Raw genomic sequence first — 13,437 nt, 5'->3', positions numbered from 1 at the left:
TGCATACTAGTTGTCCACATAGCTTATACCCTTTACCTCTGTAATGTCTTGCCATATAAATGTGTATTGTGGATAACTTCCTGTTAGATGGCAGACCTGCCTCTTTAAAATATGGTACCTTAAGAGATTAGATGTGGCAGCCCAGGAAGTCAAGCCACATCCCTTCTGTAGCCTGTCCCTAAAAACAAAGAACTGACAGACACCTTCTGTGACCATTAGAAGAAACCCTTCTTTCTGCTCCTAAGGACACTATGATTTTACCTAGTGCCTGCCTCTATGTCAGAAGTCACACAGGGTAGGCCAAAAACTATAAAACTTCTCCACTTGCTCTTGAAACCTAGCAGACTCAGACACCCCCAGCCCCCGCCCCTGTCCTCCCATACACTTGAATGCTTTCCCACTTAAAGATCTGAACGCTTAAGTTGTGGCATCTGTCTCCTAATACAGCTTATTCTGAAGGGTAATGTGTTTCAGTTCCTTCACACAAACCTGCTGATTCTTCTCTTCTTAAAATTGTAATACTTCTGACCCAGTAAACTCATTTCTCTCAGGTGTCTTGGACCTCGGGAAAGGAGGTGTGGAATGGATTGACATTTAAAACTGCACACTTTTATTCAGTCTGTTAGTTAGTGTTGTATGTTCTGGAGATGTTGCAACTTAAGACAAATCAAAATACATAGTACAATCTAAGTTTTGGGAAAAAAAGAGAGTGGGAATCTGTGATTGTGGTTGCTGGTAAAATCCTGAAGCTCCTTATGGAAGGAGAATGTATCTCTCTCATGTAATATGAGAATCCCACAGCTGCAATGACTAAATACATGTTTACAACTTCATTGCCTTTTGATTAAAATGGAATTTCTATAAATATTCTCTTTTCAGGGAGCTCATCCGCTGTTTGAAGTGGTACATGGACTGCTCAGCAGAACTGATTCGACAGGACCACATTCAGGAAGCCATGCGGGTAATGTCTTGAGCTTGCCATATGTAAGGGGACCATTCCTGCAGTTGTTTGAGTATTATCATTGGTATAGAGCTCAAGACAACTGTAGTGTGCTGGCTACTCTCAGGAATGAATGCCTTCATCCACGTCATCTCCTTCCCTCCCCTTGGTTGTGCTGAAGAAGAGCACAGCTGATTGTTACCTCTGATCATTTTACCTGGAAGTGGGAAGTGCACATGAATCCTGGCCATTCTCCTCTGCCTCATTGCTGCCAGTAGTATTATTTTGCCCTCCCACTGGCCCAAGTATTGATATTCCTTATAAGCTAATACTGGTAGCAACATTGATTAGAATTAAGATTCAATACCATTTCCTTCTTTGGTGGTTATTAAGTATTATTTTGTGCAACTGTGTTAAATAGAAAGAGAGAAGTGGATAGGCACACCCTATGAAGCTGGTTGGCCTTAAGAAGAATCCAGAGTCTTCTGTAGTATAATGTCTTCATTTTGGCTTGAAGAGGGTCACTGACAGTGCAGGGTTTTTTTCTTTTTTTTTTTTTAATTTATTTTTTCACATTCCAGATTTTATTCCCCCTCCCAGTCCACCCTCCAACTGTTTCACATCCCATACCTCCTCCCCACTCCCTGTCTCCATGATGATGTCCCCACCCCCTACTCCCCACCCAGCCAGACCTCTAAACTCCCTGGGACCCCCAGTCTCTTGAGGGTTAGTTGCATCTCCTTTCACTGAACCCAGACATGGCAGTCCTCTGCTGTATATGTGTTGGGGGCCTCGTATCAGCTGGTCTATGCTGCCTGGTTGGTGATCCAGTGTTTGAGTGATCACTGAGATCCAGGTTAATTGAGACTGCTGGTCCTCCTACAGAGTCCGCATCCTCCTCAGCTTCTTCTTGCCTTTCCCTAATTCAGCCATAAGGGTCAGCAGCTTCTGTCCATTGGTTGGGTGCAAATATCTGCACCTGACTCTTTCAGCTGCTTGTTGGGTCTTCCAGAGTTCGCTCATGATAGGTCCGTTTTTGTAAGCGTTCCATAGCCTCAGTAATAGTGTTGGGCCTTGGTACCTCCCCTTGAGCTAGATTCCACTTTGGGCCTGTCACTAGACCTCTTTTTCCCTCAGGCTCCTCTCCATTTCCATTCCTGCAGTTCTTTATGGCCATCTCTTGTTTTTCATTGCTGGGTAGCTCCAGGTAGTAAGACAATCCTCACTTTGAGTCAACTCCAGTCTGTTTATTCCTTCTCATAGCTACTCTATATACAATAAAGAACCATAGAAGAGCAATTAAGTCCTTTTTAAAAATGTTTTCAAGAAAGCTTTCGTGTCTTCTAGAAATGCCCTTAAAGCAAGTATCTTTCTTTCTGTATCTGTCCCTGTCTTGTCTTGTACTTGGATTATCTTTCCATAAAGTTGCTTTTTAATTATGTTTCCCACCCTTTCTACATAGTCATAAAAGGAGAATGGTATCAAGGTTGTTCTTTTGTTCCTGTCTTTTAATCCCCTATATCTACACTAAGTGAAGGCCCCCTGTCATGTATTGTTCTTCTTGCTTACATGGTGCCATGTAACAAAGGACATGGGTAGAATTAAAGTCACAGGTCTCTTTTTACTTTGCTTGACTCTGAACATGCTTTAAACACCTGGAACTATAAGATTCTTTTTCCTTCTTTATATAAATGTTCACTAATAGTTACTGTTTCTCCTGGGTGCTAAAAGCATACATAAGACCTGCTTATCTCCTAAAAGTTGCTAAATGCAACCCATTAATTAACTAGTAATTTAATTAATGAATTAATGGTGCTGTAGAAAATTTGGAGATTTCCCCATTAACATGTTATTATGCAGGTCTTGTTTAGGAATCCATATTGTTAAGATTTTGTGGGTGCATCTGCTCAGTCTTGGCTAGAAGCCACTAACTCAGAGCACAAAGCCTGGTCCTCTGGTTTACAATCTTCTTGCCCCTCTTCGGCGATATGCCCTGAGTCTGTTGTGTGGGGACTGTATTATAGGTTTATTAGTTGGGGTTGTGCACCCCACAGTCAGTTGTTCTTTGAATTTTTATCAGCTAAGAATTTCTGTAATAATCCCTATCTAGTGCAAAAGGAAAAAAAGAAGCCTCTTTGATGAAGGGCAAAGCTGTATTTATCTGTAAGAATAAAGACATTTAGAAAACCGTTAGAAATTATACTGGTCTAGGAAAGTGACAGTAATTGGTTCTCCTTTAAGGTCTATGACCTGTCTAGCCATTTGGTTATGTTTATACTATGTCTTAGTAAGGGTTTTCATTGCTATAAAGAGACACCATGACCAATCAGGGCAATTCTTATAAGAAAACCATTTTATGGAGCTAGCTTGTAGTTTCAGAGGTCCAGTTCATGATCATCGTGGTGGAAAACATGACAGTTTCTTGGCAGACACGGAGCTAGAAGAGTTGAAAGTTCTACATCTTGATCTCAAAGCAGCCAGGAGGAGACTGTCTTCTACAAGCAGCCAGGAGGAGAGTCTGGATCATACTGGGTGGAACTTGAGCACTTGGAGACCTCAAAGTCCACCCCAACAGTGACACACTTTTTTCAACAAGGCCACACTTATTCCAAAAAGGCTACAACTTTTTATAGCACTCCTCCTCGTGAACCAAACATTCAAACATATATGTGTCTATGGAGGGCAAATCTACTTACACCACACGAACTGAGCATGAATGACCTACCCCCTATTGAATGGGCCGTAAGTCTAATTAAACAGCTGTTGGTTGCTTCTCAGGTAGAAGGACCACTTTGCACCAATGGGAATATTTTGCTGGGCTAGTCATAGTTGTGGTTTGTAGGCTTTTAAGTTGGATGAGACCATCGATTGCTTTTCTTCTTTTAGAGATTACAGAGCACCTATGAGGGTTAGTCTCAAGAAGATAGCTTCCAGGTCAATTCCAGCTTGTGCTTTCAATTCTGTTGTCTGAAGTTTGTAGTGTCTTCAGCAACAGTCTTACCTTCACATTCTGGGAGGTAGCCAAGGCCAGTGGCAATAGCCTATACTGTTTTGAGAGTTTCTTGGATTTTCTTACCTACAACTTGAAGGGGCATTTCCCATGCCTGACATTGGAGGTTTTACTGGCTAGTTAATGGTTGTGGGGGAGAGCATTATTACCCCATGTGGGATGTCTTAGTCCCTTTTCTGTTGCTGGGAAAAGGCCATGACCACGGCAACTCTTATAAAAGGAAGCATTTAATTGGATGCTTGCTTGCAGTTTCAGAGGTTTAGTCCAATATCACTGTGATGAGAGATGGGGGGTAGGTGAGGGAAGAGAGGAGAGGAGAGGAGAGGGGAGGGGAGGGGAGGGGAGGGAGACTGGGCTTGGCATTGGCTTTTGAAACCTCAGTGTCCTCTCCAAGTGACACACTTCCTTCAACATGGCCATACCTCCTAATCCTTCTAACTAGTGCTACTGCCTGGTGACTAAGCATTCAAATATATGAGCCCATAGGAGCCATTCTTATTCAAATCACCACATGGCATAACTATTAAACACACATGCTGGGAGGCACAAACCACACACATGCATGCATGTGTGTGTCTGTATCTGTTTAAGTAACCACAAAATAAAGTTACACATTGGCAAATGTCCTTATTGTTATTCATCTTTCCTCCCTGCTCCTCTGCAGTTAAAGTCTCCTTTCCCATTTTTCCCATTTCTCTTTCATACCATCAGTGTCCTATTATATTACCCTTTGCTGTGAAGAGACCATGGCCAAGCAGTTCTTATAAAAGAAAGCATTTATAAGAAGTCATCCCCTCATAATTTGTTTTTCCTGGTTTTTGGTTACTCCCAAGTTACATACTAATATCTAAATATTCAGAATTAGGTCTCCGTCTTTCTGAGTCTGGGTTACCTCACATGGTATATCTTCTAGTTCCATCTATGTACCTGCAAATTTCATTATTCTTTATAGCTCAATAGTATTCCATTGTGTGTATGCGCCACATTTTCATTATCCATTCATCAGCTGAAGGACATTTAAGATGTTTCCATTCCCAAGTTAATGTGAGTAGAGTGACAATAAAATGACTGAACAAGTATCTTGTTGACAAGGGGTTCCACAAATATGGCATACTTTCCACTACTGAGCACTGCATCACTTCCTTAGCAGGTAGGAAATGGGTACAGTGAACCTTCTTGTTGATAAAGCAGTTGTGGTAGAGGATGGAGAGATTTCTCAGTGGACCTGAGCTCTCTCTATGCAAGCATGAGGACCTAGCGTGCAGGAAGCTTGACTTGGCCACAAGTGTACCTATAAGCCTAATTCTGCAGGAGGCAGAAGTGAGGACCACTGGGGATTTTCTGCTGCCAGCCTCCCTCCAGTTTCTATGAGAGACCTTGTCTCTAGCCTCTACACATGCACACAGGTGTGTATATACATCACACACACATTACCTCTACACACACAGAGAGAAAAGTTGTAAAAATGTTCACAGTCTTCTCTCCTTTCATATTTATTGAGTAAAATGAGTACAGGGTATCTGCTTTAGCCTCGGCTGATGCTTCATTTTCTCCAAACAAGATTGGGAACAGCCTGTTGAACCTTAAACAAATACCCTAAGATGTACCCTTCACTTACACACTCTATCTTGTGATCTCAGAGGTAGGAAGCTGGTTATCAGGAGTGAGAAAGTGGGAAATCAGGTAGTAATAGATTTAAAGTGGGCTTGTTTTTCTTACCTCTGTCCAGGTTGCACAGGACCTTTTTGACACCATCCTGTGTTCCTTTGTGCACTATTTTATATCATAGAACTTAGTAAGAGAACTAACCCATCATCTGTGACAACTGCTGGCAGCTTTACTATTAGACTCTGCCATTTTGAGTGCATCTCTTACAGTCGACATTTCTGACTGAAAAGTAAACAGGTAGCAGTGATAAGATATTTTCTTTTTGAAATTCAAAATATATATAATATATAACTAGATATAACATAGTAGATATCCAATGGTTTCATTTTTTTTTTTAAAGTTTCATCTGTTTGCCATGTTCCACATAATCACTTGCCTCCTGGGGTTAGGCATCTGACAGTAAAACATTTAATGGGCTACCCTAAGAATATAAATTTTTTGAGAAAATATCAAATTGGTATTTTGTATTTTCTGCTGCACAGGCATGAAGAATTACTAAAATGTAGATATACCAGAACAATATAGCTTGCAAGTATCTAGCTGGATTTATAAATTAAGGGACTTTTCAGGCTCTCTGATCACTAGATGTTGAAAGGCTGCTGGAGCAGGGCTCACGCACTGTATGAGGCCACTGTTTTTGTTACTTTTTCATTGGTGTGGTCAAATACCCTATTAAAATTTAACTAATAGCTCAGGGGAATCCTGCTCACCATGGCAGAGTAGGCATGGCATCGGGTAGCTCCGTCTGTGACAATGACCAATACATAAGGAAAGGAAGCAAGTCCTTGTCTGACTTAAGTTACATTTGTGTAATTATTTGGAATGTGCGTGGAATGTGTATGTAGAGATCAGAGAACAGCCATTTTCCTAAACTAAAAGTCACCTATACAAACTGAATTTTCTGCACTAAACCTGACAGGCAGATTCTAAAAAGACACTAAGAGCTGTTTTCTTCTGTGTGCTGCAAGTAAATGGGTTTTGCTTTTTTTTTTTTTCTTTATCCACTGTTTAACCTTTCTATTATCTGAGATAATATAGCATTTGTTTAATTAGAAAACAGTCTTGGGACTTGAGTCTATTCTCTTAAAGGAGAATTACTCCATCATAATCATATTTTGATCTTAAGCCATTTTTTTGAGAACACTGTCTTCTGTGTTACTCATAAACTGTTAATGGCAAATGTTGTGGCTGGAAGGAACTGTATGTGTCAGGCATACTAGCTGCTGTATAACCTAGGACTACTCCAGATTTCTTTGACCTTCTATAAGGTAGAAGTCCCTATTTCAGACCCCACCTATAATGTAAGGTTGCAGCAGATTCCTTAAACGTCCTTCTCTTCTATCTTAGTTAGGGTTTCTATTGCAGTGAAGAGACACCATGACCAACTTTTATGAAAGACAGCATTTAATTGGGGCTGGCTTACAGTTTCAGTCCATTATCATCATGGTGGGAAATGTGGCATCATCTGGGTAGACATGGTTCTGGAGAAGGAGCTGAGAGATCTACATCTTGATCAGAAGGCATCCAGGAGATTACTGTCCACAGGCAGCCAGGAGGAGGGTCCCTCTATATGGGGTGGAGCTTGAGCACTAGGAACTCTCAAAGCCCACCTATACAGTGACACAATTTCCTCCAGCACGGCCACACCTCCTAATAGTGCCACTTCCCATGGGCCAAGCATATTCAAGCCACCACACCTTCTTAGAATAAACTCAAGAGTAGTTATGCCAGGAGTGTTGGCATATGCCTGTAATCCCAGCACTCCAGGGGATTTGCAGGTGACTTGTGAGTTTGAGGCAAGCCTAGGACATACAGCAAGACCCCACTTTAAAAAAGAAAGAAAAAAAAGTAGTTAAACTATATTTGGGGTTTTGCATTTTCTCTCCTTAAAAAAATAATAAAGGGGCTAGAGAGATGGCTCAGTAGTTAAGAGCACTGGCTGCTCCTGCAGAGAACCTGGTTCAATTCCAAAGAAGGATTATTAAAAATAAAGTGCCTATTCCTAGTTGGAATCACCTTCACCTGATTTTGTTTGGTTTGGTTTGGTTTTGAGGGGATTGGTTGGTGTTGGGGTTTTGTTGTTGTTTGTTTGGGTTTGGTTTTTGTTTGTTTTGTTTGCACTTACATTCCTGTTATGTGAGTTTCTGACCATCTTCAATGCCTCTCCATTACTTTTCCTCCCACATTTCTAGGCCTTGGAGTACCTTTTCAAGTTCATTGTGCAGTCACGAATCCTGTATTCGAGAGCCACATGTGGGATGGAAGAGGAGCAGTTCCGGTCTAGCATCCAGGAACTTTTCCAGTCCATCCGGTTTGTGCTGAGTCTGGACAGTAGGAACTCAGAAACACTCCTCTTCACTCAGGTCTGTGAACTGTGCGAAATGGTGTGAGGTTTATTGCTACTCTTGTGTTGTGTTGTTTGGGGGATTCTCTAAATTAAATTATTTCTTTGACAATTTCACATATAACTTCTGATTGCTTTCCCTAACCCTCTTTTATCTTCTTTCCATTCTTAACAACTCTTCCCTACCAGTCCTTTTCCAAGATTCTTGACTTTATTTTGGTTTTGTGGCCCATTTAGTTTAATCCTGATCATCTGTGTGACATTGAATTGGAACTGTCTGTCACTGCCTGGTGGAGTACACAACTGAAGACAGTGACTTCCCCTCTTCTCTGAAGCTATTAGTAGCAAGTAGTTTAGTAGTAGGGTTGGACCCCCTAGACCCTCCTCCACCCATGCCTTACTATTACCAGTCACATTCTGGAGCAGACATCCACAGCTACTGTGTGGAGGAACTGCTGCTGCTGGGATTCTTTGTCAGGGCAGGTGATTTCTTTGTCCTGATTTCCAGAAGTGAAGAAATGGTGACAAGATTTTTGTGTTGGGAAAGAGGTGATTTGCAAGTAAATGTGTGGTAGAGAGAATGCTGCCCTTTCCTTGCTTCAGCTATGAGGTATGAAAGAGTCTAGTGGCTGGATACTAGGAAAGCAGCGGAAACTTGTTATTATGAATTCTCTTTAGACCAAATTTCTTACTTATCATTATTATAGTTATGAATATCATATTCATAGGGAATATTTAAAGTATATAGGGCACTTTATTTCCTAGTTTATTTTTATTATAACTTGTCTATTACAGATGTTAAGAATGGGATAGATTGAAAGCTAATGGGAATAATTGAATGCATCGACTAAGAATTAGAGGTAGATTCTGCTAGGAATATCAGTATTCAAAAGAAATTTTCTTTTTCATATCAAAGTTTCCTAACTAGCTAGTCTATTACCTTTACCAAGCCAACTTAAGCTATAATAAATCATATATTCATTACTCCATCCACATAGGTATTATTTTCCCTTATCACATCAGTACACATTTATCTCATGGATTATAATTCTTTGACATCTTGAAGCTAATTATGCCCAAATGTGTCAGAGATGAGCAGCTTTATGTCTACCCGCTCCGTTATGGCTGTTACTGTGTGGTAGTAGTGAAAGTGTATATTCAAACCCTATCTCAGTTTAGTTTACAATACTATGTGTGGGGGTTTTTTGTTTGTTTGCTTTCATTTTTGTTTTTTTGTCTTTCACTTGCCTCTCTATTGTCTCTTGATGCCCAGGAATTGCCTTTAGGTTCCTTGCCTAAAGACTGGTTGATCTTTGGGAGCTGCATGCCATAAAAGAGTCCTCAAGGCTTTCAAGAGCCGCTCCAAGGAAGCTCCTCCCATGATCTCACAGAAGTACCTCAAGAAACTCGTTGATATCTCCCTAACTTTGCTGCAGTCTAATAGGCGCCAAGGATGCCTACTGCTTCTTTCCCCAGCCAAAAAATAGTTACAGGGAGACTGAAAGTAGCTAGCAGAGCAGAGTAGATAGTCTTTCTGGGTATTTGGCAATGCTTTTGTACAACAGTGGTATTCCTATTACATCAGGACAGATGGCTTAGACCTGCCTGGTAAACGTGGTGTCAGCTTAGATATGTTCAGGGCTCACATCTTATTCTTTGCTGCCAAGCTTATGTTTCATGAGTTTCAGAACTCTTGGAAAATGTATTGTCCAATTAGACTTTTCATCTTTAATCATGACTATCAGAGTTGGAAGAGTGTGTCTTTCTGTCCTGGGGCAAGAAGTCAGTGTTAGTACTGAGTAAGACATACTCACCTCCACCCATTTTGTCTTTTGTATCTGAATTGCTTATATGTTGTGTGCTGGTTTTGACTGTAAAACAATTTCCCTGATATTTCATGGAAGTGTTAACCTGAAGAAATAATTCATACGAGTTTTACACTTTAGTCTGGCTTTAACATAAAGGACAGTAATACAGGCTTTTCCCATGGCATAAATTTTCACTCACTGCACCATTATCTACTACCTGATAAATCATTTAAGGAGACATCCTCTCCTAACCCCAGCTCACTTGCTAGTGAGATAAAGGGAGATTTTACCTTCTGTTCTTAAGGTGCCACTCTATTTCCCTTTTAAAATATTGTTTGTATTAGTGGTATAAGAAGACTAAGAAGTACAAGAAGTTTCCCTCAATGTGCTTTCAATAAATACTGGAAGAAAATAAAAGACAGCTTAGCTTAGCTTCTTACTGCTGTGGTAAAATATCACAGTAGCAACTTAAAGGAGAAGGAGATTATCCTGCTCGTTAGTTAAAGGTGCAGTTCATCATAGTGGAAGTCGAGGAGACAGGAGATTGAAGCATCTGGTCACATGATATACCCAGTCAGGGAGCAGTGAGCGGTGAATGCAAAGTGTTGCTCAGTTCTCTTTATTTATGCAATCCAGGATCCATCCCCTCCTCAGGAAACAGTCCTGTGCACAATAAAGATTAATTGATTAATTAATCCCATGTCCATTAACAGAATTAAGATGATCTCTCACAGGCATGACTAGAGACCCATCTCCCAGGTGATCCTAGACTTTGACAAATTGGCAATAACATAGCATTTATTGAAGATCTGTTGTGTTCTAACCACTCTACTTGAATCAGTGCACCTAATTTTTCCCATATGCCAAGAATAGCATTATCCCCATTTTACAGGTGAAAAACCAAGGATTAGAGCAACTCATCAAACATATTGCAGGCAAATGACAAAACTGAATATTTATTTACATTGAGTTTTGTTGTGTCTTCCAGGCTGGTCTTAAAGTTGCCCCCTCCTACCTCAACCTCCTGAACAGCTAAAATTACAGATATGAAACATCACACCTGGCTTAAAGCTGGAATTTGAACTCATATGGGTCTAATATAAAAATCTATTATTTTCCTCCTATAGTGTTCTGCCTCTCCAAAGTTATGGATCAATATTATCAGTTTGGGCAGCAAGATGGCTCAGCAGGCAAAGGCTCATGATGCCAGCCCTGATGGCCTGAGTTTGATCTTCGGGTCCCACGTGGTAGAATGAGAGAACCAGCTCCCCTAAGTTGTCCTCTGACTTCCACATGGGCATGTGCTCCCCACTGCATGAATACATAAATGTAATTTAAATAAATAAGACTACTAATGCCATCGTGCTTCCCCACTTCATTAAAATACATGATTATGTTTTCCTCAAGAGACCACATCTTCCTTCCAGGGCTCAGATCTAGAAGTCTAAGGGCACATATGTTTTTTCTCTCTCCCTCTCCCTTTCCCTCCCTTCACCCTTTTCCTCCCTTCTCTCCTCCATGTTTGAGCCATCTGAGTCTCTGAATTCTTAGTCTGCATTATCAGTGGTCCTCAAGAGTTTATAACGGAATGAACCCATATGTTTCTCATACTTCTGAATGTATACGTCACAGACTGCCAGAGAATCACATATGAGAAAATAATACACATATTCTTCAGGTTACATGATTATATATAGATATCACTATCCCTGGAAACTTATCCCATTCTTGAAACTGGGTTCCTGCTATGAATGGAGTCTCGCTCGTTCTGCTTGAAGGCACTCAGCATTTCCCTACTTTTCCCTTTCTTGGAGGTCGCAGGCTTGTGTCGGGAACCAACATTGAAAAGTCAAGAGTTTAGTCATAAACTAAAAACTTTAAATCCATTTTATGAAGAAAAATAGCTATTTCTCTTAAGCTACATTGTGTAAATTTCTCCTTGTACTTCCTTCTTTTGCCTACAAATTCCTGAGCAAGTTATGAACGTTTCAGTGGCCTGAGCCCTACTAAAGATTCCTTGTTTTAGTTTTGAATTTCCTTTCCCCATGCTCTTCAGAGTCCTATAGGGCTGAGTAGAGTCTAGGGCCAGGGAAGATGCCTCTCAAGGCAGGGCTGCTGCAATGCCTTTTGAAGCTCTTTCACACTCACACCTTTGAACCTACAAGCTAAGCACAAGCCAGACTCTTGCTTTGCTTGCTCCCACAGGCTGCACTACTCAATTCCTTCCCCACCATCTTCGATGAGCTGCTACAGATGTTTACTGTGCAAGAGGTAGCAGAGTTTGTGAGAGGCACACTGGGAAGCATGCCTAGCACTGTGCACATCGGGCAGTCAATGGATGTGGTGAAGCTGCAGTCCATTGCCAGGACAGTGGATAGTCGCCTATTTTCATTTTCAGGTAAATTAAGTTAAAAAGAGTCAGATTTTATTTTTTTCCCTTCCTGGGTAGTAGCCAAAGTTTAAACAGCTCAAAGTATCAGTTTAACAACCATAATTTAAGAAATCAGATCCTGAAAGTGTAATGATTTTAGTAAACTATATGAGAAATTCAGCCAAGATTTAGGCCTGATTGCCATTCTCACAATTTACTCTTAGGAGCCCACACCTTAGGGCAAGCTCATAAGGTGCTGTGTTGGTGTTCATGCTGTGACGGTGAAATTCCATAAGCTAGATGGCTTTAAAACAGTGAATAGCATGGGTATGATAGCAGGTGGATCTCTGTAAGTTACCAGCCAGCCTGAGCTACATAGTAAGACTTTGTCATATATATACCTAAGTAGGACACATGCCTGTAACTCAGCATATGAAAAATAAAAGCTGTCCTTGGCTCCATAGGAAGTTTGCAGTTATCCTGGCTTACATGGAACCCTGTCTCAACGAACAAAACAAAAAAGCACAAATACTTAATTTTTTCAGTTCTAAAGATTTGAAAGTCCAGGATCAAGGTACAAGTAGGTTTGATATCTAGTTGAATCTACTTCCTGTTTCATAGATATCTCTCTTCTCTGTTTTATCATCTAGCAGAAAGAGCAATAAAACTCTCTGAAATATCTTTTAAAGGGCCATTAGTCTCAGTCAGGTGAGGTGGCACACACTTCTAATTTCAGCACTTAGGAGGCAGAGACGGGCAAATCTCTGTGCAGTCAAGACCACCATAATCTGCATAATAAGTTCCAGGCCAGGCAAACCTATTCAGTGAGACCCTGTCTCAAGAGGAGGTGGGGTACTAATTTCATTAATGAGGATAAGTTTCTCATGACTTTATCATAGGAAGTTATCCACTTCAAATGCTGTCACACTGGGGATTAGGTTTTGATGTGTGAATTCAATAGGGACATAAACATACAATATGTAGTTGGTGGCCCTTGGTCTCCAGGCATAGGTACAGCCATATACTGGCTATGGAGTCCTGTCTCAACACTAGTCAGATGAGAGGACAAAGGGAAGGAGAGAGGACAAAAGAAAAGTCCAGTCAAAGAAGACAAGGATAAACCAACAGTTAAAAAGACCCTGAAAGGGGATCTGGGAAAATCTGTGCTTGCTTATTTCTTTGGCTCACCAGTCAGATATAGATAGATAGAGAGAGAGAGAGAGAGAGAGAGAGAGAGAGAGAGAGAGAGAGAGAGAGAGAGATAGAGATAGAGATAGAGATAGAGATAGAGATATA

The 13,437-nt window shown here is 40.8% G+C and overlaps 1 protein-coding gene across 1 annotated transcript in view; it reads left to right on the top strand.

The window, feature by feature from the left end:
• The window catches only part of Dock3 (dedicator of cytokinesis 3), a 285,914-nt gene that overhangs the window by 191,401 nt on the left and 81,076 nt on the right, over nucleotides 1-13,437 (top strand). The window contains exons 22-24 of the mRNA XM_021171370.2: nucleotides 880-961; nucleotides 7,811-7,981; nucleotides 11,976-12,168. Of these exons, the coding sequence (XP_021027029.1) occupies nucleotides 880-961; nucleotides 7,811-7,981; nucleotides 11,976-12,168 (446 nt within the window). The remainder of the gene's footprint in view (nucleotides 1-879; nucleotides 962-7,810; nucleotides 7,982-11,975; nucleotides 12,169-13,437) is intronic.

Source organism: Mus caroli, chromosome 9 (assembly GCF_900094665.2).
Source record: "Mus caroli chromosome 9, CAROLI_EIJ_v1.1, whole genome shotgun sequence".
Classification (NCBI taxonomy): domain Eukaryota; kingdom Metazoa; phylum Chordata; class Mammalia; order Rodentia; family Muridae; genus Mus; species Mus caroli.
Note: the sequence above shows the minus strand (reverse complement) of the source record. Positions and strands in the feature narration are given on the sequence as shown.